The sequence below is a fragment of the Acomys russatus genome, chromosome X, assembly GCF_903995435.1.
Source record: "Acomys russatus chromosome X, mAcoRus1.1, whole genome shotgun sequence".
In the NCBI taxonomy this organism is placed as follows: Eukaryota; Metazoa; Chordata; class Mammalia; order Rodentia; family Muridae; genus Acomys; species Acomys russatus.
Genome location: NC_067169.1, coordinates 1254961 through 1279323, shown reverse-complemented (window position 1 = coordinate 1279323; position 24363 = coordinate 1254961). Strand labels below are relative to the sequence as shown.

At 42.0% G+C, this 24363-nt stretch overlaps 1 protein-coding gene and 1 long non-coding RNA gene across 18 annotated transcripts in view; both read left to right on the top strand.

Moving 5' to 3' along the window:
• Sh3kbp1 (SH3 domain containing kinase binding protein 1) overlaps nucleotides 1–24363 on the top strand; it is a 351985-nt gene that overhangs the window by 304288 nt on the left and 23334 nt on the right. For all 16 annotated transcript variants that reach the window (XM_051141512.1, XM_051141508.1, XM_051141514.1 and 13 more), the window contains one exon: nucleotides 15396–15481. In XM_051141512.1, the coding sequence (XP_050997469.1) occupies nucleotides 15396–15481 (86 nt within the window). The remainder of the gene's footprint in view (nucleotides 1–15395; nucleotides 15482–24363) is intronic.
• LOC127185002 (uncharacterized) lies at nucleotides 21896–22370 on the top strand. Of its 2 annotated transcripts, XR_007830174.1 has the most exons (4): nucleotides 21896–22035; nucleotides 22102–22163; nucleotides 22195–22225; nucleotides 22292–22368. It is a non-coding gene; the product is annotated as an uncharacterized LOC127185002 (long non-coding RNA). The 2 variants fall into 2 exon arrangements; XR_007830175.1 differs by lacking the exon at nucleotides 22195–22225 and having other exon boundaries at nucleotides 22292–22370.

The following is a 24363-nucleotide window of genomic DNA, read 5'->3' as shown; positions in this document are numbered from 1 at the left end:
GTTTGGGTATACTGGGTAGTTTTATGTCATTGTGACAAAAACTAGAGTCATCTTAGAATAGGAAATCTAAACTGAGAAAGTATTTCCACTAGATGAGCCTGGGGAAAACCAGTGGTGCATTTAATTGTTTGATGATTGAGGTGGGAGGACCCAACTTACTATGTACTGTGCCACCCCTGGACAGTTTGTCCAGAGTGGTATAAGAAAAGTGGATGCTAGCAGCAGGCTGGAGAGTTGGCTCTATTGGGGTCATGAAAGCAGGAGAGCTGCGAATGTTCCTAACCAACTGCAGCACTCAGGAGAGCAGGCCCTGCACCTCACCTGGGCAGCACAGTAGAGTTGACCCTGGATGTGGGGGTTGTGGGTGAGCCAGCTCTGCCTCTTGTCTTCTGAGCTGTGTCCTGGATGAGGAAAAGATACCCTCCTCTCCTCCCTTGTCCCTCATCAGCTATGACAGGCGGGAGAACTGGCCTTGGGGTCATGAGAGTAGAAGAACTGGCCATGTCCTTCATCGGCAACAACACTTGAGAGAGCAGACACTCTGCTTCACTTGGGCAGCAGGGTAGGTCTGGCCTTGGATATGGGGGTTGCTGGTGAGCTAGCCCCAAGGGCAGGAGAGCTGGTGAGCTTACCAGCTTAGATACCTCTCAGGACCAGAACCAGGACTTTGAATTGGCCCATCTCACCCTCTACCATTGAAGAACTGGTGGAGTACATGAAGGTGTTGGTGCTACAGATCCAAAAGTACAGAATCTCCATGACACAGGGCAAGAACAAGATATCCAAGAGGGGTTCCTGTGAGGTATAGATACAGTAGCAGAAGCCAGAGGCCTTGTACCAGACCAATGGGGTCATTACAATGAACATTTGTAAGCAAAGAGGTGTGTACAAAAAGGTATACCGTGGGACACACTGTGACACACTACAGCTTCCATGGCAAGATATTTTTCTGTGTTGTTGGGGAGGTTGCAAGGCGGGAGGGCAGCTAGAAGGGGAAGGGGAGATGACAGGGATTGAGGTACAGGATATGAATTTCACAAAGAACCAATAACAGGTTTTTTAAGTAGATGAACAAGCCATGGGGAGCAAGACAGTAAACAGCACTCCTATGGCCTCTGCTTTAATCCTAGTTGCCAGGTTCCTCTTATGATTTTCCTGAATATGGACTCAAAGCTGTACGATAAAATAAATGCTTTCCTCTCCAAGTTTCTAAAGTAAGGTGTGGAAAGTATTTTTATTTTATTTTATGTGTATGGGTGTTTTGCCTGCATGTATGTCTATGCACTATGTGCATGCAGTGCTCATAGAAGCAAGAAGAGAGCATTGGATTCCCCTGGAACTGAAGTTACAGATGGTTGTCACTTGCAATTTGCGTGCTGGGAATAGAGATCAGGTCCTCTAGTGTTCTTAACATCTGAGTCATATCTCCAGCTTTGTGTAGGGAGTTTAAATAAGCCACTGTGTATCAGACCCTAACTCGTTGCATGGAAACTTGAGAGATATCGCCAAATCTGTTTGCCTTTTTCTCCTCCTTTGAATGAATTCAATGGAATGATTTTCCCATGTAGTAAAAAGCAGGTCATATTCTGGATCCTCTGAGGAGGTAGAATCGTGGACACCCTCAGACAATAGACCAGAAGGCCACCAGGAAGTAGAAACATACATAGTACCCCCTAGAAAAAGTGTCAGTCTTAGGAGAAGGAGGCTGGGAACAGAGAGATGGCAGTGGATATCTGATGCATTATGTGCTGACTGAACTTGTTTGTATATGCACTCTTCTCTCTTTCTTTCCACCCACACTTAACAGTGAAATGTATTTGCTGCAGCAAAACCCAGAAGTAGTGATAGAGTTTAGCCCTGACTGGACCACGTTGATTTTCCTGCCCCTGGGTAGCCAGAATAGAGCAGTGAAACACTAGGGAGTATCAACACCATACAGTGCCATTTGGTTTCTAGCATGCTTCTCCTACAGCTATTTTCTTTGTAATGCTCTTCCTATAAGTGGCACCGTACAAACTGTTCTCACAGTTGCACAATAATAAGTTACTTCTCCTCCTGACACTGACAAGGATATGGGCTCAGCTTCTTTCAAGCCCCTTGCTTGCCTTTGAGACACCAAGATGGGGAATTATAGATGAAGTCCAATGATATCATCCTTTTGCCCTTCTGGGGTTTCTGGGCTTGTTATGCCCTTGCTGAGCTCTGGAGGGAGGCCTACTTCCATGTGTCCTTACAGAGTCTGCGTAAAGACAAGAGATTAGGAGAGAGATTGAATGAGAAATGCCCTATCACCTTCCAACATGCCTTCACCTTCTATAAATAGCAGAGCTTGTTTGTGTTCATCTGGGTGAAGACATGCTTTTCAAGGAGAGAGCTGCCAGGGAAATCACTCTGGCTGTTGGTTCTTGTGTCCCTGGCATTACTTGGGCAGTCCTATACTTCAATGGGGACTACTTTTTAAACCCCAAAGTCTGTGGTACCTGGGACATGTTTTGTTAATAAAGATAGGTTATGTGGAGACTCCAAGATCTCAGCAGGACATTTGGATGCATACTTTTGGGAAAGGACAGAAAGCCCTTTCAAGTGCTGAACAAAGGAAACCAACCACATTGTGGGGCAAAATGCTCCTGAGGGATGCACTCCACATTTGCTGCCTTCATGCATGTTGTTAGTTCCCTTTCGGTCACTACTCCGAGAGAAAGAAAAATCCCCTAAAGAACAAAATATGTGCATGTGGATGCTCCTTTGTATTATTGCCATCTCAAGTATGATAGGAAAAGACAAAGCTTGGCATCAGGGATCTTCCATCTGGTTCCTGCTTTGCAATCAGTCAGCGTCCCGGCCTTGTACCCGATGAGCACACAGGACCTACAAGCAGAAGCCTGTAACCAAGTGGGAAGTTGAGCTGGCTGTCCCTACCCAACATTCACAGTCAAAGCTGAGGTCTGAGATGCTAAGCAGGTAGCCAGGAGAATGGGGGAAAATGAGTTCATTTGCTGGCCTAGTTTGCTTTCTGTTGCTGTAACACTGAACAAGGTCAACTTGAAGAGGGAACTGTTTATTTGGCTTAAAGGTTATAATCCATAGCTGGGAGGTGATAGTGAATGCTTTTAATGCCAGCACTCAGCAGAGGCAGGCGAAGCTCTGTGAGTTCAAGGGCAGCCAGGGCTACACTGAGAAACCCTATCTTGAAAAAAAAAGTTATAATAAAGGGAAGCTAATGTTGAATCCTGGATGCAGGAATTGTAGCAGAGACCATGAAGAATGCTGCTTACTGACCTGCTTCCCGTAGTTCGCTCACCTTCCTTTCTTACAGCATACAGGACCACCTGCCCATGGGTGGCACTGCCTATAGTGAGCTGCCCCTCTCCCCTCCCCCCATCAATCATTAATCAAAAGGATTTGCCTGCAGGCCAATCTGATGAAGACAATTCGTCAGTTGAGATTTCTTTTTCCCAGATATGTCTAGGTTTGTATCAAGTTGAAATAAACTGACCAGTATCCTGTCTTTAGCTTTTGCATCTTGGGGCACAACTGGACTGAGATGTCGGGACAAGTAAAGAGTGTATATATGTTTTACACTAGAATGGGATGGTGAGTAAGATTGCCTAGTTGAGAGAAAGAAAGAAGACAGGGTACTCAAGCAGTTTCTCTGTGATCTCGTTTTTAGCATGTGCAATCATCTATGTGAAATCACAGTTCCCAGGTGGGATGAGAGGTGGTGAAAATTAGAAGACTCATCTTGTGTGCCGTAGTAATTGCCTCCACATGGGAAATAGGGCTTTTAAATTTTTTTATAACTAAAGTTGTTTTATTTTTCAAGAGACATTCTATAATATTGTTCGTGACACCTTTTTTCTAGTATAATTTATTCATATTACATCTAGGTTTTTTAAATTTTTAAAATTTTATTAATTTATTCAGATTACAACTCAATTGTTAGCCCATCATTTGTATCCTCCCATTCCTCCCTCCCTCCCGCTTTCACTCTATTCCCCTCCCCTAGGTCTATGACTGAGGGGTGTCTATTCCTTCTCAGCTCTGCCCCATCTCATAATGTTTTTAGGTATCTAAAGCTGAAAGATTTGCATTATGGTAGCACATCTTGCTGAGGGAAAGGGGGATTGCTAATAAAATCACCATACAGACTTGAAATCTTGTTCTGTAGGAACTGCTCTTGCTTGTTTTATCCCTACATAGCTCTAGAAGATTGGTGTCTGCTTGATGGTTTTCTCTCATAATGCTGTGCTATCATAGATTTGTTAGTTTGCTTCCTTTGGCTTCCTCTTGCACTTTAACACTGTTTCCACCCCCACATGTCTTGGCTTAACTGTCCAAGCTTGAGCTAAATTAGGCCACACCACTGGCTGCGTTCATGTTTTCAAAAGTTGCACACTGTTGTACATCTTCCACATCTTCCTCTATGTATGAGTCCGATGTCATATCCCAGGTCCAAGTGGGATGAATAGGTCACCCTGGGTACATGGGGTGTTTGTTTGTTTGTTTGTTTTTGTTATTGGCACTTCTTAACTTGGGAAGCAATAATTATTTACCTACCTGGGAGTGACACAGATATCCTGGTATCATTGATGACTTGCTGTCCCCAAGGCCAGATGTTCTGCCCGAAAGAGCAAGAGGCTGAATAGTAAAATAGCTTCAGTGGAGACAGGAGGATCAGAAGTTCAAGGTCATTCTTGACTATATAGAAATTTCTAGGCCAACCTGGGATACATGAGATCCTGTGTCTAAATGAATGGGTGAATAAGTCAGCTTAAAGAAATGCTATTATTAATAAGTCTCTGCAATTAGACTTAGTAGGTTCAAATCTAGATCCTGCCACTTTAATACTTTGGAGACTTTTTCATTGGCAAATGACTTTCTCTCACTATATAATGAAAGACAAGATATCACAGGGGCAGTTCCTCAGGAATCGGACTGTTCTAGCAGAATATGAAAATGTGTTGTAGGGCTCCATGACCATAGAAGCAGGATTGGACAGAAAATTAAGTTATTATAGTGTTTCAATAAGCACCTGTGAGATCCACAAAGAGCACTGTTGCTAAAATGGTCCATTTGAGTTGTCCCATGTTAGATCTATTTCCTTCCTGTTGGAACCCTTGAACTGCTCAGAGCCTTGCCTGTGATTTAGCTTCCTTGTTCAGGAAAGCAAGGGGACTTCTGTTGTGTCCAGTTACCTGTCATCCCAAGCATCAAACTAAAACTTCCAAGAAAAATATATAGAAACAGAATCATTTTTATTTCAAACATACTTTGAAGCTCCATATTCATTTTTATTAGTCCTTTTTGAGAATGTTACACCATGTATTTTGACCATATTCACTTCCCTCAACCCTCAGATCCGTCTCCCTTCTCTAGCCGCTGAATTTTGTGTCCTTTTTTTTTTTAACCCATTAATTCCAGTTTGGGCTGCTCTTGGATGAGTGGCCTCCTGATGGAGTGTGGTCAGCCTGCCCAGGGCTACGCTCTTAGAGAAAACCGACTCTGCCTCTTCCAGCAGCTATCAAGTGCCAATAGCTGCTCAGCCAGGGGTGAAAATTCATGGTCAACCCTCCTCCTTGCTGGGACTTGCTTTACCTTGAGTCTTGTGCATATTATCACAATGGCTATGAGTTCACATATGTACCTGTCCTGCTATGCCAGGAAAGCACTGCTTCCTTGTTAGTCATCCTCCACCTCTGGCTCTTACAACTTTTTTGTACCCTCTTCTATAATGAACCCATAGAAGGAGGAAGCGTGAGCCTGGGAAGCCTTGTTCTGGTGCCTTTGGGTGATGGTGCTATGTATAGCCAACCTTCTGTGTTCTCCTTTTATTTAATTATTGTTGGAATAGAAACTCAACAGAGAGAAACTCTGGCAGGACCCAGTAAATGATGAAAGGATGAGCTCGTTTTGCTTCTTTAGAGTTCAGTAACACCCTTTCTGAAAAAAAAAATGGTACCCTTGTGTTGAACAGACTGTGGTAGAATGGAGACAATCAAAAGCTGCATCCTCATTGGGTGTCAGCCACTATAGACATGTGCTTCAGTAAATTTCAGAAATTCTGCTATTTTTCAGAACTGAAATTCATTAGCATTGTTGTAAAGAGGCTATAAATATAGTGAAAGGCATTTACAAATAGACATTGTAAAATGCTTACACACCCACAGTCTGAAGGCTGTCAAAACACCAGCTGCAGCTTCCCCTACTTGGAAGGATCAGAACTTTTTTTAAACTACACCTACTGTGTTTTGAAAATAGGCTTGCTTCTGGCCCTAGATATAAGAGCATTTCAACTGAAATCCATGTCTAGCTCTTGGCATGAGGGATCAGAGAGCTCAATTAGACAGAAGAGGCAATATCCCAGCCTCCTTATAAAGGGTGGCCTGTGTTCTAGAATCTGGGAAAAGGCACTTGGGAATATTTAGTTTCTATTTCTTCAGGGTGGTTCCTTGTGCCTCAGCCTATAGCACATACAAATGAATCTCAGAAATATGAAACTATCCTCCTCGGCAGAAGCCCTGCAAGGCAAGGGTTCACTGCAGGTCACACTAAATGTCATTTGAGAGGAAACCACCCTAACAGTTGAAACATATTGTTTTTTTCTTTGATCAAACCATCAAACAGAGGTCCTAAAATTGTGCGTAGAGCCTCTAGTAGCTATAAATAATTTGCAATATTATTTTTATTTATGTTTTATTCTATCGTTTTAGCAGTTGTGAACCCCAAAATGACCTGTACAGCAAAAGTTCTCCATTGATGGCCACTGTGGTAGAATGTGTTCGGTTCTTTAGGCTTAAAGCTGTATTAATTTGCTCAGTTTACTGTAGCAAAATACCATAGGCTGAGTAGTGTAAACAGCAGACATTTATCTTATAGTTGTAGGAGTATTGTACTAGGAGAGAAGACGTGACAGGATTCTCTGCTGCATGACTTGGAGAACTAGCTTAGTGGTTTACGACCACTTACTTCTCCTCCAAAGAACCCAAGTTCAAATCTCAGCACCCATGTCAGATAGCTCAGAGCCACCTGTCACTCTAGCTCCAGGGGCTCTTACACCTTCTTCTGGCCTCTATGGGCATCCACACACACCCAGAAGCCACTGCAAAAAATAAACATATAAATATAAATAAATATTTTAAAATTCTCTTTTATAGATTACGTAGGGATCACTAGGTTTATATACAAGTATCAAATATTGTGACAAGATCAGGAATAGAGGTGTGCTGTGTAACAACCAAGAGAAAACAAATGATGGGTCTCTGAATACTAAAAGTCACTTTTACTCAAGCACAGTAGGAAGGGACATCCAGATTTGAAGGAAAAGGGAGAGGATAAAAGTCTGGGAATTTGGGGCTGGAGAGATGGCTCAGCAGTTGGGAGCACTGTCTGCTCTTCCAGAGGTCCTGAGTTCAATTCCCAGCAGCCACATAGTGGCTCACAACCATCTATGATGTGATCTGGTGCCCTCTTCTGGCCTGCAGGCATATGTACAACTAGAGTACTCATATGTAAAATAAATATTTTTTTAAAAGTCTGAGAATTTGAGGATAGCTCACAGAGCTATTTTGTGCCCCATCCTTGTAATTTCAACCGTTTCTCTACTGTTTGAATTATGGACCAAGATGGAGACTTTGAAGGAGTTGGAGAAGGTAGAAGAAGGAAGGAGAAATTATGTCCTATATACAGTACTCACAGGTGAAATGCTTAATAAAAAACAAAATGACAAAAACAACTCTACAAGCTGGGCGTGGTGGCGCATGCCTTTAATCCCAGTACTCGGGAGGCAGAGGCAGGCGGATTGCTGTGAGTTCGAGGCCAGCCTGGTCTACAAAGCGAGTCCGGGACAGCCAAGGCTATACAGAGAGACCCTGTCTCGAAAAACAAAAACAAAACAAAACAACTCTACAATTTGAATAGATTCAGCCTCTTATAGCTTAAAAACTAGTCTCCCATCCTGTTTTAATCAATAATATTAATTAACATTTATATTAATAATTATAATGAAAATAGAAAAAAATCAACTCTTAATGGCCCTTTGGAGGTAATCTTGCCCAAACTAGCTCAGCAGTCATGCTGATGAAGCACCCATGTTCAGGAGAGATTAAACAACCTGGCCAAGATCATATGGATACATACATTAGTGAGCTCAGATGTAGTACTCCTGGCTTGGACATGTAAGTGTAGGATTCATAACTTCACACATCTTGACTGATTCCCAGGAGAAATGGCTACATTGGACCACCTGTGTTCAAGACAATTATTAATCAGTTTGTTGGGCAAAGACCAGGCTATGCCACCTTCTACTATGAAAGCACTGTTGGCTGTATTGTGTAACTCTTTAATCACTACTGGAAAGGAAACTTGATGTTTCACTTAGATTTAGTTATTTTTATTTTATTTGTGGGCATGTTTTGCCTGCATTATGGATGTACACTGAGTGCATACCTGGTGCTTGTGGGCATCAGAAGAGGTAATGTTGGATCCCCTGGAATTGGTGTTATGGATGGTTATGAGCCAGTGTGTGGGTGCTAAGAACCAAGGCCAGGTCCCCTGCAAGAGCAATGAGTCCTCTTAAATGCTAAGCCAGATCTCCAGCCATATAATAAATGCGAAATGTAAATAGAAGAGAAGGGGACTGGAGAGATGTCTCAGCAATTACTAGTACTTGCTGTTCTTCCAGAGGACTTGAGTTCAGTTCCCAGCACTCACGTCAGGTGGCTCACAATTGCCTATATCTCTACCTCCGGGGAAATCCTAAACATACGTAACATACACACACACAGACAAATACATGAATAAAAAGTAAATAAATCTTAAATATAAGTGGAAGGAAAAGGTTCCCTATAAACTTACTCTGAAGACAAATGCAATTCACATTTTTTTTTAATTCTTGCCCATACTTTACCTTGATTCAGCTTGATTTTTGTCAATCTTATACAAGTGCCGTCAATAGAAGATCATAAAACCATATAACTTAGGAAAAATTCATCTATTGTACAAGTGTATAATACATTCCCATTTCAGAAAATTTGGCCAGTGCTCCTGGATTCCACAGGTACTTTTTTAGGCAATGAACTGGGTGATGAAAATCACTCATCAGACTTCTCAGGAATAGCTACCAAAAAAATTCTCTAGTCTTAAAAAAGAATTCCTCTTCCTAACACATAAGGGAGGTGTGTGGGTGTATGCATATTGCTGTGTGTGTCACTGTTAACCTGCCTTTGTTCTCTAACATTGTATTATAAGCATTCATTCTTGTCAGAATAAACCTGTTTGTAAGTGTCATTTAAATACCTCATAAAATCCCATCAAATGTCACAATTTATTCAAGTGTTTCCCTAGATGTAAAATATCCCATTGGATTATTTTCATTTTTTCTTCATTGTAAACAATACAGCAATTCATGGAAACCATTTATTGCAGACCATTTCTTTCACACAGTCCAAACTATGGCTCAGACCTGGGTTCCAAGCATATGAATACTTAAAATCTACACCCTAGTTTTAAAACTTAGTTTTAGTTTTAACTTAAAACAATTAATTTTATTCTGTGCCATTCCACAGAGGGTCTGAGTAACTTTGAGGTTTTCATGGGCTAGCAGGTGAGATAATCTGGGGACTCAAAGAAAGCTCTGTATAACCTTACTTTCATGTGGAATCTAAAAGTGTCATATTCTTAGAAGTGGGTGGGCAGAGGAGACATTGCTCAAATGGACAAAGGGACAAAGTTTACTTAAACAAGAGGAATAAATCTTGGTAATGTGCCACACAACATGGTGATTCTAATCAATAATAATGTGTTGTGTATTTCAAAACAACTAGAATAAAGGATGGTTAAGTGTTTTTACCACAAAGAGATGATAAATATGCTAAAGAGATAAATATGCAAAGAGATGATAGATAAGCTAAATAACCTGATTTGATCAGCCTATGGTGGATTCATGGATTGAAACTTCACATTGCATCTTATAAGTATAAACAATTACTGTTTACCTGTAAAAATGTTTATTTGCATTTTATTAAAGTTCTCTTCATAATCTTGATTACAGTTTTCCACTTTTCCAACTTAAAGATAAATGTGTTTTTTTTTTTTTTTTAATGAAGTTTGTTGGGTAGGGAAGGTGGGCAGGAAAAGAGTTGGGGAAGAGGAAAGAATATGGCAAAATATGGTGTATGGAAAATTTAAGAAGACTATTTTTAGTTCATAAGGCATAAACCTATCATCATACCTTAATTGTTACTGGTTTTGGATGGCCATAATGTGATAAGAAATGTTATACCTTTCTTCAAAGAATAATTTTTAAAGTAAAAAGCTAAAAGCCTGGGGTTATTGTTCATGCAATAAAGTGCCCGTGTGCGAGAGGACCTGAGTTCAGATCCCTAGCACCCATGCAAACCCTGAGAAGTGCTGTATGTGTCTGTAACCCTGGAGCTCATGGGCTAATGAGCTTAGCTGAATTCATGAGCTCCAGGTTCAACATGAGGTGCTGAGCATGGTGGTGCATGTCTTAAATCCCAGCATTCAAGAGGCAGAGACAAGCAGATCTCTGTAAATGTGAGGCCATCCAGGGCTTCATAGTGAGACCCTGTATCCAAATAAATGAATGAATGAATAAACATATAAATAAATAAATAAATAAGACGCAATCAAGGAAGATACCCAATATCAACCTCCATGGGCACATGTACATACATGCATACATAACACACACACATATACCCATTCAGTTGCGTACACACATGCTCCCCACAAATATGTAAAATAAAACTAAACTAAAAAGCTAAAAAAAAACTATATCCAAAAGAAACAATACATATAAAAGAATAAAATGGTTGAGTCATATAATAATGGCAAGCTGCCCAAGCTTAATAATGAATGGACACTGGAGTCATCTCCAGTCCCTTGAGATAGGCTCTCATTTGATAAGAAACTTCTGGTGTTAACTCAAAGAAGTATGCAGCAGCTCCAAGATTGACAGTAGCCAAGATCCATCATGGAAGCACATGTTCTGAGGAAGCCAAGTTTTAAGGTACATATAACTAATTCAGAAGCAAGCCTCCTCCTCCTTTTCCACAGCACCTCTCATATACCCCTCAGCTACCCACCAGAATGTCAGACCACTTTGCCTTTGGATGGCTTTTGGAAGGGCCAAGGGCCAAGTATGCCCAATTCCTCCAGATACACTGATATATTTACATAGCACTTATCCAGTGCTCCTCTGTACTTTGAATGGCTTTTTATTACTTACAGTAATGCCTCGGTGTACACACTATGCTATGGTGTTATATTGTATTCTTTAAAGGATGCTGGTAAGAAAAAAAAAAATCTGTGTTCACCTTGTAATTTTCCCCTAAATGTTTTCATTTCTTTTTATTTTAAATGTATTTTTTAAACTGTGTGCTTGCACACAAGCATGTGTGTGCACACACATATGAGTGTAGACGCTGATGGAGGCTTAGAAGAGGGTGTCAGATTCCCTGGTACTTGTATTACAGGTGGTAATGAGCCCCCCAGCATGGGTGCTTAGAACTGAACTCAGGTCCTCTGCAAAGAGCAATACAATCCATTAGCCATCTCTCTGGCCCCCTTGTTTCTTTTTAAAAGTACAAGTTGATTTATTTCTTGCAGTACTATGCACTGAACTCAGGGCTTTGTATGTGCTAGGCAAAAACTCTACTACAGCACTATATTCCCCCACACAAATTTTTTTTTATTATTTTTAATTAGAAAATAGTTAATTTTATGTATTTAACCGGTATAGTGTGACATTTCAATACACACAGTGTGTGTCCATCCTATCAGAATGATTGGCATATTTGCCACCTCAGATATGTATTATTTATTTATGTTGGGAATATTCAAAACCCTATTACCTGTTTTGAAATGTTCAATTAATTGCTGTCAACCACAGTTTCTAACCATTCTGCAACACATTAGAAGTTATTCCTATGTCCATCTGTGGCCCTTGATTTATTATTATCTTCCTAGTTCTCTTTTCTCTATACCCTTCTCAGGCTTTGATGATCACTCTTCACTTTTCTATTTCTTTGAGATTGGCAGCAGCCAAGGACAATACGTGCAGTAAACTTCGAACCCCTACCCAGATCTAGCCAATGGACAGAACATTCTCCACAGTTGAGTGGAGAGTGGGGTCTGACATTCACAGGAACTCGGGTGCCCCATATTTGACCACGTCCCCTGAATGGGGAGGCCTGGTGGCACTCAGAGGAAGGATAGCAGGCTACCAAGAAGAGATTTGATACCCTATGAGCATATACAGGGGGAGGAAGACCCCTCAGGAACAGTCATAGGGGAGGGGAATAAGGGGGAAATGGGAGGGAGGGAGGAATGGGAGGATACAAGGGATGGGATAATCATTGAGATGTAATATGAATAAATTAATTTAAAAAATTCAAAAATATTTGTGTGTGGGTACATGGAGGTCAAAGGACAACTTTATGGAGTTGGTCTTTCCTTATATTTTTATGTGGTTTCCAGGGATTGAAATCAGGTTACTAAAATTTCATTACAAGTGCCTTTAACCAGCCAGGTGCAGTGGCACACACCTGTGATCCCAGCACTCAGGGAGGCAGACACAGATGGAGAGCTGTGAGTTCGAGGCCAGCCTGGTCTACAAAGTGTGTCCAGGACAGCTAAGGCTACCTGTTTTGAAAAACAAAATGGAGGAAAAAAGAAAAAGAAAAATGTCTTTTACCCATCTTTCCAGCCCCTGTTTTTTTCCCTTGGGGCAGGGGGCTCTCACTATGTAGCTCAGGCTGTGTTAAAATTTTATAATCCTCCTGCTTCCATTATGTATCCTGAGCTGTTCTCAGGCTTGTAATCATTCTGCCTTCACCTCCAAAGTAATAAATTATGCGCATGCACCACCATTGCCAGCTATATTTTTTGCTTTTTTGTACTATCAGTTTTAACCGGTGTGAGGCGACAAATCATTGTAGTTGTGGGCATTGTCCTGATTATTAATGACGTTGAGCAGGTTTTTATGTACCTACTGGCCATGTGTATATCCTCCTGAGAAATGCCTAACTCTGGTCATTGTGGTTTTATTGTTGAGTTGAACAGTTCACCGTTAGTTGAATCTGTATGTGCAGAACTGGTAGAAAGTTGACTACATTTGCAAGCAATTGGATGCCGAGGTCCTAATATTCAGAAGTTTTGGAATAAATTCCCTCCATCCCACCACACCAAATGGCTTGGGTTCTGCCTGAGGCAGTGAGTGGCTTAAAGGGCCCTGAGGTTTGCTTGCCAGATGATATAAAAAGGGAGTCTGAGATGACCCCTGGCTTGGGGACTCCAAAGCCTTTGGTAGTAAATCAAGGCTCCACCCAAGCTTTACAGTAGATCATGTTCTTCCTGGACTCCTGTTCTAACCTAGCTCTGAATAATCCAGCAAGTTCCATGATACGTATTCTAGAGCAGGCTTTATGCCATGTTTTCCTTAGGGCCCAGCAGTGGAGGGAACATGACACCAAGTGTTCTCAGCTGTCTGTCCTCTAGGGAGGAGTAGGTGAGAGTTAGAATCAGGTGTTTCCTCAAGAAAAGTGAAATGTACCTCCTTCCATGAGTCTGTCACCACAGACCTTCATCTCTTAGAAGAAGAGCTGCAGGCCATTGGTGGCTTCTGGGAGAAGGTAAATCAGTCTTCTCCAGGGATGAGCCCCCTGATAAGTTAGCCAGTCTCAGGAGTCCAGCCCTAAACACATAGAAACAATACTAAATTATCTCAGCAGCTTATATGTATAAACTGACACTCACACACACACACACACACACACACACACACACACACACACACACACACACACACACACACATGCATGCAAATGTACGTACATAGTACAGTTCATCCTTGCCCATGCTAATCTTGCCGGCTTGGCTCCTCTGGCTTCTCTCTGGGGACTTTAGTCCTGGGACCCTTGATCACATAGATAGCCTCATATACACTTGTCCTTGCTCAATTGTACCCTCCTCTCCTTTTTGTCCTTTCTTTTCCTTCCTCATCGTGTGTGTGTGTGTGTGTGTGTGTGTGTGTGTGTGTGTGTGTGTGTGTGTGTAGGTCAGAGGACAACCTCAGGTGTCAGTCATTGCCTTCTACTCTGAGTGAGATGGTATCTCTTCCTGTTTTCAAGTTTCCCCCACCCATCCATCGCTGTATTTGCTGAGCTTAGCTGGCTCATAGACTTCTGGGAATTCTCCTATCTCAACCTCTCATCTTCCCTTAGGAGCATTTCAATTACTGATGGGTGCTACTGTGCCTGGCTTTCTGTGGGCTATCAAATTTTGTACTCCGGCCCTCATGTTTGTGTGGCAAGAGACTGTGACTTGTGTTATCATGCTTTGTGGACCTATGGTGATCTCTATGTCCATCCCATCAACACTATGAGACTTTCCAGAGTAGGTGCTTCCCACCCTGACCCTCTCCATTCTCCAGCAGAGTAGGAATCAGACAGATGTTTAGGGGAATCTATCTGTTCTGCTGTGTTTTGACTTCAGGCCATGGTGACTTCCAAAAGCTGTGAGATGGGCTGTTTCTATTGCTTTGATAGGAGCAACTTGGCTCAGCTCTCTTGTTTCATGGTGAGGATCAGCTTTTGGGTAACTTTATTTAGGACTCATCTCCCTGACAGGGCCAAAGAGCTGCCTTTTGGGGGAATATAGGCCTATCTCAGTTTAGTGTACAAAGTGTTTCCTTCCTTGTCTTGGAGAGTTATCCCAATCCCATATATGGGCTTCCTCCAGCCTGGATTGTGAGACAAGTCACCCGTGTCATAATGGGCATTGAGGTTGGGTGGGGCATGACCACCCAGAAGCTATCTAATTTTACAGACTTGTGCTCCCAGTGCCAGCGTTCAGACTGCCAGATTTCAACTTGACACCTTGTGCCTGTCAACAGCCTGACTGATGCCTCTGCGGAAGCCCGGAATACCTTTTTTCTCAAGGTTAAAAGTAGCTGACCTTTGACAAGAAGCATTGGCTAAATTCTGTGCTCCTTAAAAGGGAAGCCACCAGTTTGCCAGTGCTTATTTGGCCATGGGGCAGGAACAGGCCTGTGTTGCATCCTGTGGAGACAGCGGGAGGGTTTGTGGCTAGAAGTACATTGGCAAAGGGTCATTATTAAAATAGCCATCTTAGAAAATATGTACAGAACAGAGGGACGTCCAGTCTGCTGGCCAGTTTCTACCACAGCCCATGTGGCTGGACAGCTCATTGGCTCTCACTGCCTTCCTTTGGCTCCCTTCACAGGTCACAGTGCCATTGACCCCCCCCACCCCCCACCCCACACACACAGCACTGTCTTTAAAGTGTATGCAGCAAGAAAGTGGACAGAATGACAAGGGCACACACTGACAATTAAATGTCTGTTTTGAACATAGGGGCGACAGTCCAAAGATTGACTTGCCGAGCAGCATACTCACTGGCATTCTGGATAAGGACCACTCAGACCGCAACAATGATATTGGTGAGTAAAGACATGGTCCTGCTTCTCTTTGTATTGTTATAGTCGGACTGCAGGGCCTGCCTTGCCTCTTCAAGCAACGTGCTGGGCTCTGTCCTGAACACTGAAATGCTAGGCTCTCAGCGTCTGCTGGATTATTTAGGTGTCACTGTTTCACAAGAAAAAGTAAGTGATGGGGATTTCTACCTAAAAACAAAGTACCCAGGCTTCTTGGCCTCCCCAGCCTTCATCAAATTCCTTATAAGTTCTAGTGAAGACCAATGGTGAATAAACAGTTTTGTAGACATACAGACAGGCACTTACTTAGTTCATGTTTTCCAGCCTAGACAAGGGTGGAAATGCAAAATGTCAGGGTTCACTATAGAAGGGGCACTAAAAACTTTGACTTTAAGTTAAAATGAGCTTGGTGTGTGTGGTAATTGCCACTTAGCACAAAATGTGAGGGACTTGCTTCCCCAAGGTCAAACCAGCACTGAGTGATAAATGGGATGGGGGGAGGGTAGGGGCACAGCGGCTAAGGTCACTCTGAGTAAACAAAAGTCAAATGCCCTTTTGGGGGGGTATGTCTGGATGGATGTGAGATAACTGACAGTGTGTTCTGGGTAACAACCCTCTTAGGATGCTAAGTCTCAAGTCCTGATCTTTTATAAGTGCAGTGTCTTTTTGTTGTTGTTTGAGACAGGGTTTCTGTGTGTAGCACTGGCTGTCCTGGACTCGCTTTGTAGACCAGGCTGGCCTCGAACTCACAGCAATCAGCCTGCCTCTGCCTCCTGAGTGCTGGGATCAAAGGTGTGCACCACCAACACCCATGTCTTTTTATTTGTACCTAATGTCATAAGGTAGTGTTCTTCTGCATTCTATTTTAGAGGGCTACATTTTGAAATTGCCCTTACTTTAATTAATGTTTGGTTATGAGTTCATTATAGATTCACAGATTTTAGACATTCCTAGGATGTCTAAATACATATTATCCTCCTGCACGTTCCATCTATCAAAATTATAGTCCTGTATTGACATTGACTTGTTGCAACTCACCAGTCTTATTCTTATTTGCCTAGTTTTACTGGTATGCGTGCCTGTATAAGTCTCGGCAATTTTATTTTGTGTTAAGATTCATAATATCTCTGTCACTACCAGGATTCCTGTTACATATTTCTTTTTTCTTTCCTTTGTTTTTTGTTTTGTTTCGGCATTTTTGGGGGGTTGTTTTGTTTTGCTTTGCTTTGCTTTTTAGGCTGGGTCTCTTTATATAGGCCTAGTATCCTAGCTTCCTTTCTAATTGCTATGATAAAATGCCCTGGCAAAAAAAAGCAACTTAGGGGAGAAGGGCTTATTTTTAGGTCACAATGCCAGGCTGCAGTCCACCACTGTGAGGAAGTGAAGGCAGCAAATGACTTGAAGCAACTAATTATATCCACTATCAAGAGCAGAGAGAATAAATACATGCATACTACCACTCAGCTTGTGTTCTCTGCTATTATATAATTCAGGATCTCCTGAACATGCTACCAACAGTGGGTGAGTTTTGCCACCTCATTTAATTCAATCAAGGCAATCCCCCATAGACATGCCCATTATACAAGCTTATTTAAACAATGCCTCATTGAGACACTCTTCCCAGGAGATTCAAGATTTTTGTCAAGTTGACAACTGAAATGAACCATCACACTGTGGTAGCCTAGAACTTATAATAATAATAATAATAATAATAATAATAATAATAATAATAATAATAATAAAATTTTTGTTATTTTATTATTTTTATTTATTAAATAATGTATTATTATTATTATTATTATTTATAGTATTCTTGTGTCAAACACAATATTCCTGCCTTCACCTCCCAAATCCTAGGATTACAGGCATGTGACACTATATCAGGCTATTGTTGCTCCTTTCTTACCATGCCCACCTTCATCTAATCTGCCCACTCCCAACATCTGGCAGTTATTAGTGGGATTGATTTGACATAGAAGATAGATTTCAAGAATCATCTGTGTTGGCCACTTAATTTAGAAACAAATGCCCAACAGTTGGCAGGCCTTACAAGAGCAGCAGAATTCCTGACATGAGCAGTCTTCTGGCCTGCCTGATGTGACTCCCAAGGTTGGATACTGGTTTTCTCTGAATCTGCTAATAGAATCACATCTTTTCAAGCTGCTCACCTGAAGTCTCTGGTCTGACCTTGTGAGGCCTTGTGTGTAGGATACACACATCCAGCCTTTGAGAATTTGTCACAAAGGATAACCTGACAGTTAAAACGGGCCAGCTGTAGGTTTTGATTTGGGTAAAAGAGCAGGAAAGAGCAGAGCAGTGAGTAGCTGATTGAAAGGTTGGATTAAGTTATCGTTCTCCTAACGTGGTTTGGTATTGAGTCTGTGTTTTCAGCCAGAACAGCTGATTGGTGAGATACTGGTAAAGGTTTTGGGTGGGACTTCACACAGGAAGGGAAGGTGTTTCTCTGTCTCTAGAATGCACAGTACTGTGTGTTTTGCTTTTCTAAGAGCACTTGTCTTTGACCTTTGCTTTCTCTGGGTCTGGATTTGTCTAGGATAGCTGGTGCCAGAGTATGACCAGCATGTTCTCTAGTCTGACCAACTAGTTTAGAAATATTGATCACATGGATGGGAGAAGAATTCTTCCACGTGCCTTTCCCATTGTGGAAACTAGATCCCAGTTGTATTCGGAAACCCAAGAGTGGTGGTGCTGAGGGTTTTTTCTGCCATTTTTGCCAAGAAGACACGAATCCCGGGAGACTGCCACTGCCCAGGTTAACAACCTTAAGTGTAGACTATTTGAATTTCAAGAAATGCTGACAGGCAGCTATGTCACCAACCAGGAAATACTGGAATATCTACTACCCAGACACCCTCACGCATGCCTACTTCTCTGCCTCCATAAGATACTGGATAAGAAATGAGATGACCCTGGAGGTGTGAGTAAGCAACAACTGAGTGGTAGAACATAATACTTATCAGGATGTGCTGGGACAAGTTCCACAAAAGAGCACAGACTTGTCTGTATCTTGGATTTGCTTAGGCAGAGGTGGAGCAGGCAGGGAAATCACATGGGGAAGTGCTAGCAGCTTGGTATAGATAGATCAGCCTGGCTGTAGTAGAATGTTTGTGCTGAGTAGAGGAATTGACTTGAAAACGTAAGTAAGGATCAAATTGAGTTTAAGGGGGTGGGTTTCTAATTTATTCTAGAAGAAGAGTAGAATCCATTGGTGGTGGTAGCATTGAAATGATGTATCCAACTTCAAAATTAATATGCTAAATGCTGAAGAGCTTTATGGGACCAAGCTAGATGTCAAGTTGGGTGGGTTTAGTTAAGTACATTGACTTAGTGATTTTTCCAGATGCCCCATGTCAGTGCTGGATGGAGACTGAAAGTGGACGTTAAAAGATTTAGAGACAGGCAGGGATTGGAAGTAGAGGTTGGGTTTCCCATAAGCACTGCTTGGGTAGGGGAATGTGGGATTGGTGGCTACAAGCCTGAATTTGAGTGCTAGAGCTGTTGCTTCTGCCATGGGTGGCTTCCCTTACTTAGGTTGTCATCTCAACTGACTTCCTTATCTTGTCTTCCAGAATTATGTCAAAACACCTGGTGAACTGCAAAAAGATAGAAATGTTTATATTAGTATTGTTTGCTTAAAGGTGTCTTCTGGACTAGGAAGATAAAGTCTAAATTTACCATAAAGAAAGAAGATTTAAAAAATTTTCAAAGGGGGTGATGGTGGAGAATTATCTCTGGGTAGAAAGGACCTGAGTGAACCCACATAATAGACATAGTAACAAGGATCTGTAATCCTCATGCTCCTCCAGCAAGATGAGAGGTGAGATAGGAGAATCCTCTGACGCTAAAGCTGTTCCTGTATACATAGTGGGGACCTAGGAGAGACCCTGCTTCAAGCAAGGTAGAAGACAAGGTTGTCCTTTGACCTTCATAGATGCACCATGTTGGGCAATGTGTGCCCCCATCTAAATACACATGCACATATGCACGTGTGCACACACACACAAGGTGTATACACAGACTACTCTGACATACCACAAAAAGATTGAAAATGGGTGAGATGAACCTAGGGGTGAAGACCATACCCTCACAAAATTTACATTCAAGGAGAAAAAGGGATCTTGCAACTTCACAGAAGCAAAGGGAGAAGCAGATTTTTAAGCAGCATGTCATTAAAGTGAAAGGCAGGAATGCCCTTTGCAGGTGGAATGGTCAAGGAGAAAAAGACAGTGCAGAGATGGGTGGCTCTCTTCGGGGCTGCTTTTGTAGGATTCCATTGCCTTGAACCAAGAAGGACATTATTTGTACCAGAATGTTTTTTGTCAGTGATTCAGACAATTGAAGCTGTCCGAATGTGGGCTGCAGTGAATAGCATAATGCAGCCCTGAACATCATTAGAAACCATCAGTTTTCGCTATAAATAAATCTGTGTTTCCTCTTAATAAAGCTGTAATTTTAAATTATTATAATATTAAATTAGAGAACATGGCCTTTTCAGATCTCGTGTGGGCAGCTCTCAGCATCTGTCAGCCAACGATAATTTAGAATGAAATCAATTGGTCCAAAACTAAGCTGTTGATGTCAGATTGAGATATTGTTTGTATCAAACTATGCAGCCATTTTTCAAGTAGCATAATAGAAAATATGGAAGAGCTCCAACACAGGCCTGTGCATGAATAGAAACGAAAATTAAATTGTCCAGTTCTCTCTTGGTGATGGAAGAATCTCTGTTCTGATTGAATGGGAGATTATAGGCCATGAAGTTAAGTGCCATAACATTTACTTTTATTATTCCTTATATTGTAGCTTCCACCGCATGGTGAGATTTATTGTTACACTTCAATACAACCATGAGATTTTCTGTTCTTTTCCTTCTGAAGCACATAGCAACGGGCCTCCAAATGGGAAGCAGCCTATGAACTAAGTCACCTAGTTTCAACTAATTGACTTCAAGAAAGGCCTTCTCATTCCTTCCCAGTTGCTTGGCATCTTTGTGTTTGTTCCATTCTTTCAAGTCCACTTAAACTTCTGGTTGCCACCTTTTTTATGCCGCCGCCGCCGCCGCCGCCACCACCACCACCACCACCACCACCACCACCACCACCACCCTTTCATTTAAAGTAGTTGAAAATTTCCTCTCAGTCTTGAGTTTGACCCACCAAACACATCACACTGTCGTCAACTCAGGGTCTAAAAGTCATTGACTTTAAAGTCAGTAGACTTGATTGGAAGGATCTGAAGGAAAACTTTAATTTATCTTCAGATGCATCCTAGATGCATCTTTCATGGATGCCTGGTGACTGTGCTTCCTTTGGACCAGGGAATGGAAAAGAACTTTACTATGTGTTAGGAATACTATTAAGAGCCAATCAATCTGGGGACCAGTTGGAAAGGTTTAAAAACTCAATTATGGTGATAGGTAGCTCTGTAAATTTACTAAAAGTATTATTGTGTACTAAAAAGGAGGGCTTTATGTTTTATAATTTGTACCTCAGTTAAATCTATTAAAAGGAAGAATGAATTGAAAATTTCAAAACATTCACATTAAAATCCCAGTGTTTTAAAAAATATATAAACATGAGGTTCAAAAGATAGATCAGTTATAGGGCCTGAGTTTAATCTGAAGGACCCAAGTTTTAAAACGTTTGGTGTGGTGCCATGAGCTTGTAATCTCAACAAAGAGGATGTGGGGACAGATAGATAGATCCCAATGATTCACTGGCTAGCCATCCTAGTTTTTTTGGTGAGGTCCAAGCCAGAAAGAGTCCCTTTCTCCAAAACATGAAAAGCTAGGCAGCTACCAAGGAACAGCACCCAAGACTTCAAGATTATCCTCTGGCCTCCATACACATGTGCATATGTACACACATGCACACAGACATGTATACAAAAACATAGACATACTACTCATGTATAGCATTAGAAGTGTCCCTCTTCAGTACTTTTAAAAATAACTGTGACTATGTAGAACAATACCAACAAAAACACTGCCCTGGTGCTTCGGACTTACATGTTAACCAATGTGTTATACATAGAGCTATGTTTTCGAGCTTTCTTGAAATCTCCCTAAAACTCTGTAGAGGTCTTGTTTTTTTGTGGAGAGAAGGGGGTGCAATTCATTTTCTTAGACTGTGAAATATGCACATTTTTCACATGAAATAAAGCATGTCCTCACTGTCCTTTGTTCCTCTCTTGAGGTGCAGTTGCAGGTGGTTGTTCCTCTCTGAGGTACAGTTGCAGGTGGTTGTTCCTCTTTGAGGTGCAGTTGCAGGTGGTTGTTCCTCTCTGAGGTACAATTGCAGGTGGTTGTTCCTCTCTGAGGTGCAGTTGCAGATGGTTGTTCCTCTTTGAGGTACAGTTGCAGGTGGTTGTTCCTCTCTGAGGTGCAGTTGCAGGTGTTTGGTTGTTCCTCTCTGAGGTGCAGTTGCAGGTGGTTGTTCCTCTCTGAGGTGCAGTTGCAGGTGGTTGTTCCTCTCTGAGGTGCAGTTGCAGGTGGTTGTTCCTCTCTGAGGTGCAGTTGCAGGTGGTTGTTCCTCTCTGAGGTGCAGTTGCGGGTGGTTGTTCCTCTCTGAGGTACAGTTGCAGGTGTTTGGTTGTTCCTCTCTGAGGTGCAGTTGCAGGTGGTTGTTCCTCTCTGAGGTGCAGTTGCAGGTGGTTGTTCCTCTCTGAGGTACAGTTGCAGGTGGTTGTTCCTCTCTGAGGTGCAGTTGCAGGTGGTTGTTCCTCTCTGAGGTGCAGTTGCGGGTGGTTGTTCCTCTCTGAGGTACAGTTGCAGGTGTTTGGTTGTTCCTCTCTGAGGTGCAGTTGCAGGTGGTTGTTCCTCTCTGAGGTGCAGTTGCAGGTGGTTGTTCCTCTCTGAGGTGCAGTTGCAGGTGGTTGCCTCTAGGGCAATATAAATTTATATGTATATGTATATGTATATAAACCTGCTGCTACACTCATTCCTCTAGTACAGGTGGAGGGCAGACCCTTCGTTTCTTGTTCTCCCTTCTACCAGGATCCCTGTTTCCTAGTGCTGAAATTACAACAGTGGGAGCAAGCAAGGAGGAGGAGAGAAGGAACTGGCCGGTGCCAGGTGCCTACCACATGTCTTACATATTTTTCTCATTAACATTCCTGAGGGTAGAGGGTAGAGTATGGCGACATGTAGTTTTAGAACAAAGAAATGGTGAATAAAGATGGCTAGGTATTTTGGCAAAGTTAACCAGCTGGCTAGGAAAAAACAGAGTTGCCTTTAATCCCAGCACTTGGGAGGCAGAGGCAGGCAGATCACTGTGAGTTCGAGGCTGATCTGGTCTACAAAGTAAGTTCAGGACAGCCAAGGCTACACAGAGAGAGACCCTGTCTCGAAAAACAAAAACAAAACAAAACAAAACAAAAAAATCTGATCGGTGAGCTGGGACAGCTGGACAAAGGATGCTGCCCCCGCCCCCACCTCAAATGTAGATTTGCATTTTTAGGGTTTCCTAATTTTCCTAAGAATCTTTGTTAAATGTATTTTGAAAACAATTTCAGAGCTTTTGGAAGCCAGTGACTGTATATACAAAAATGTAAATAAATATATTGAAAATAATGTATTTAAACATCAACCAGTGATGTGTCTATGGGGAAAGGGAGAGAGGAAGGGAGAGGGTAATGGAGAAGGCGGGAGGGGTTCCTGTGTGCTGTCTCTCAGACTTGTGGCATGTTATTTACCCTACAAAAAATGATATGAGTTAAGCCTGGTTTTTGCATAGAGAGAAAACACTGTCTTTGAGGTTAGATATTCTTGTCTGTTAATTTACTAGGTAATGCCTAAATTATTCAATAAAACACATGAATTTTGATCAGCAGTAGATTCTAAATCACTATGGTAAAACTATGCAAGGCATACATAAAGCAACTTAATAGTGACCAATAACATAATTCTTTGTTGTATCTTCAGTTAAGAAGTGCATAAATTCTTAACCTCACTTTGAAATTTCTGCCTTTTTCTATAAGAAATCATTTTTAAGGCTTTTGTAGGCAGATTCTGAGAAAAGACATAGATCATCTGGCTTTGGACTATTGGCCTTTCAGTCCTCTTTCTACTAAAAACTTTCTATTACACAGGTTCACATTAAGATTCTTTCAGAACTCCGGAGCCAGTTATTAGTCCATGCAGCATTTCAGGTCATTAAGTAATTTACCCCGTTTCATAGGATATAGTGCCCTGCCATAGAAACCTTCATGACTGACATTTAGAGACTTCTAGGTAGTCTCCTGGCTGAGAGCTGTGTGTGAACATTGAAGCACACCTCTTAGCTCTCTCGGGGTTAGTTGCTCAGACATAAGAACTTTCATCTGAGAGGCACAGCTTGACAGCTCAGCAGTGACCTTCGGACAGCCTTTGGGATCACGGATAATGCTTGGTGTTGCCAGCCCAAAGGATGGCAGGTGCCGTTGTGGTTTTCATTCAGGCATGTATTATGTGGGGCTGTATGGGGTGCACATGTAAACATGTATGTCACTCTGGCTCTCATTCAGGGACACGAGTCAAGATCAAACATAAATTGCGATCATGGGTAGTTGAGAAGCACTCTGCATTTCTCAAATGTGTGCCAAAAAGAAACGAGGTTGGTCTGAGGGTCAGACATTTTATTCCACGAAACAAAAGAGGCTGTACTGCATATTTATGCTAACTGCCCCTTACCTCCTCACAGTGTCTTCTTAACTGTTTTCATTGCTGCCTGGTGCTTCTGAAGATGTGTTTAATTCAAAAGAGCATCTAGGCCTGGCCCATCCCCTACAGCACTCTGGGTCTTTCCTAAGTGTATCTTTTTCCAGCTCATAGGATAGGGGTGTCGTGGAGTAAACCAGGTCTACCTTATCACCAGCACTCGTTTCAAACA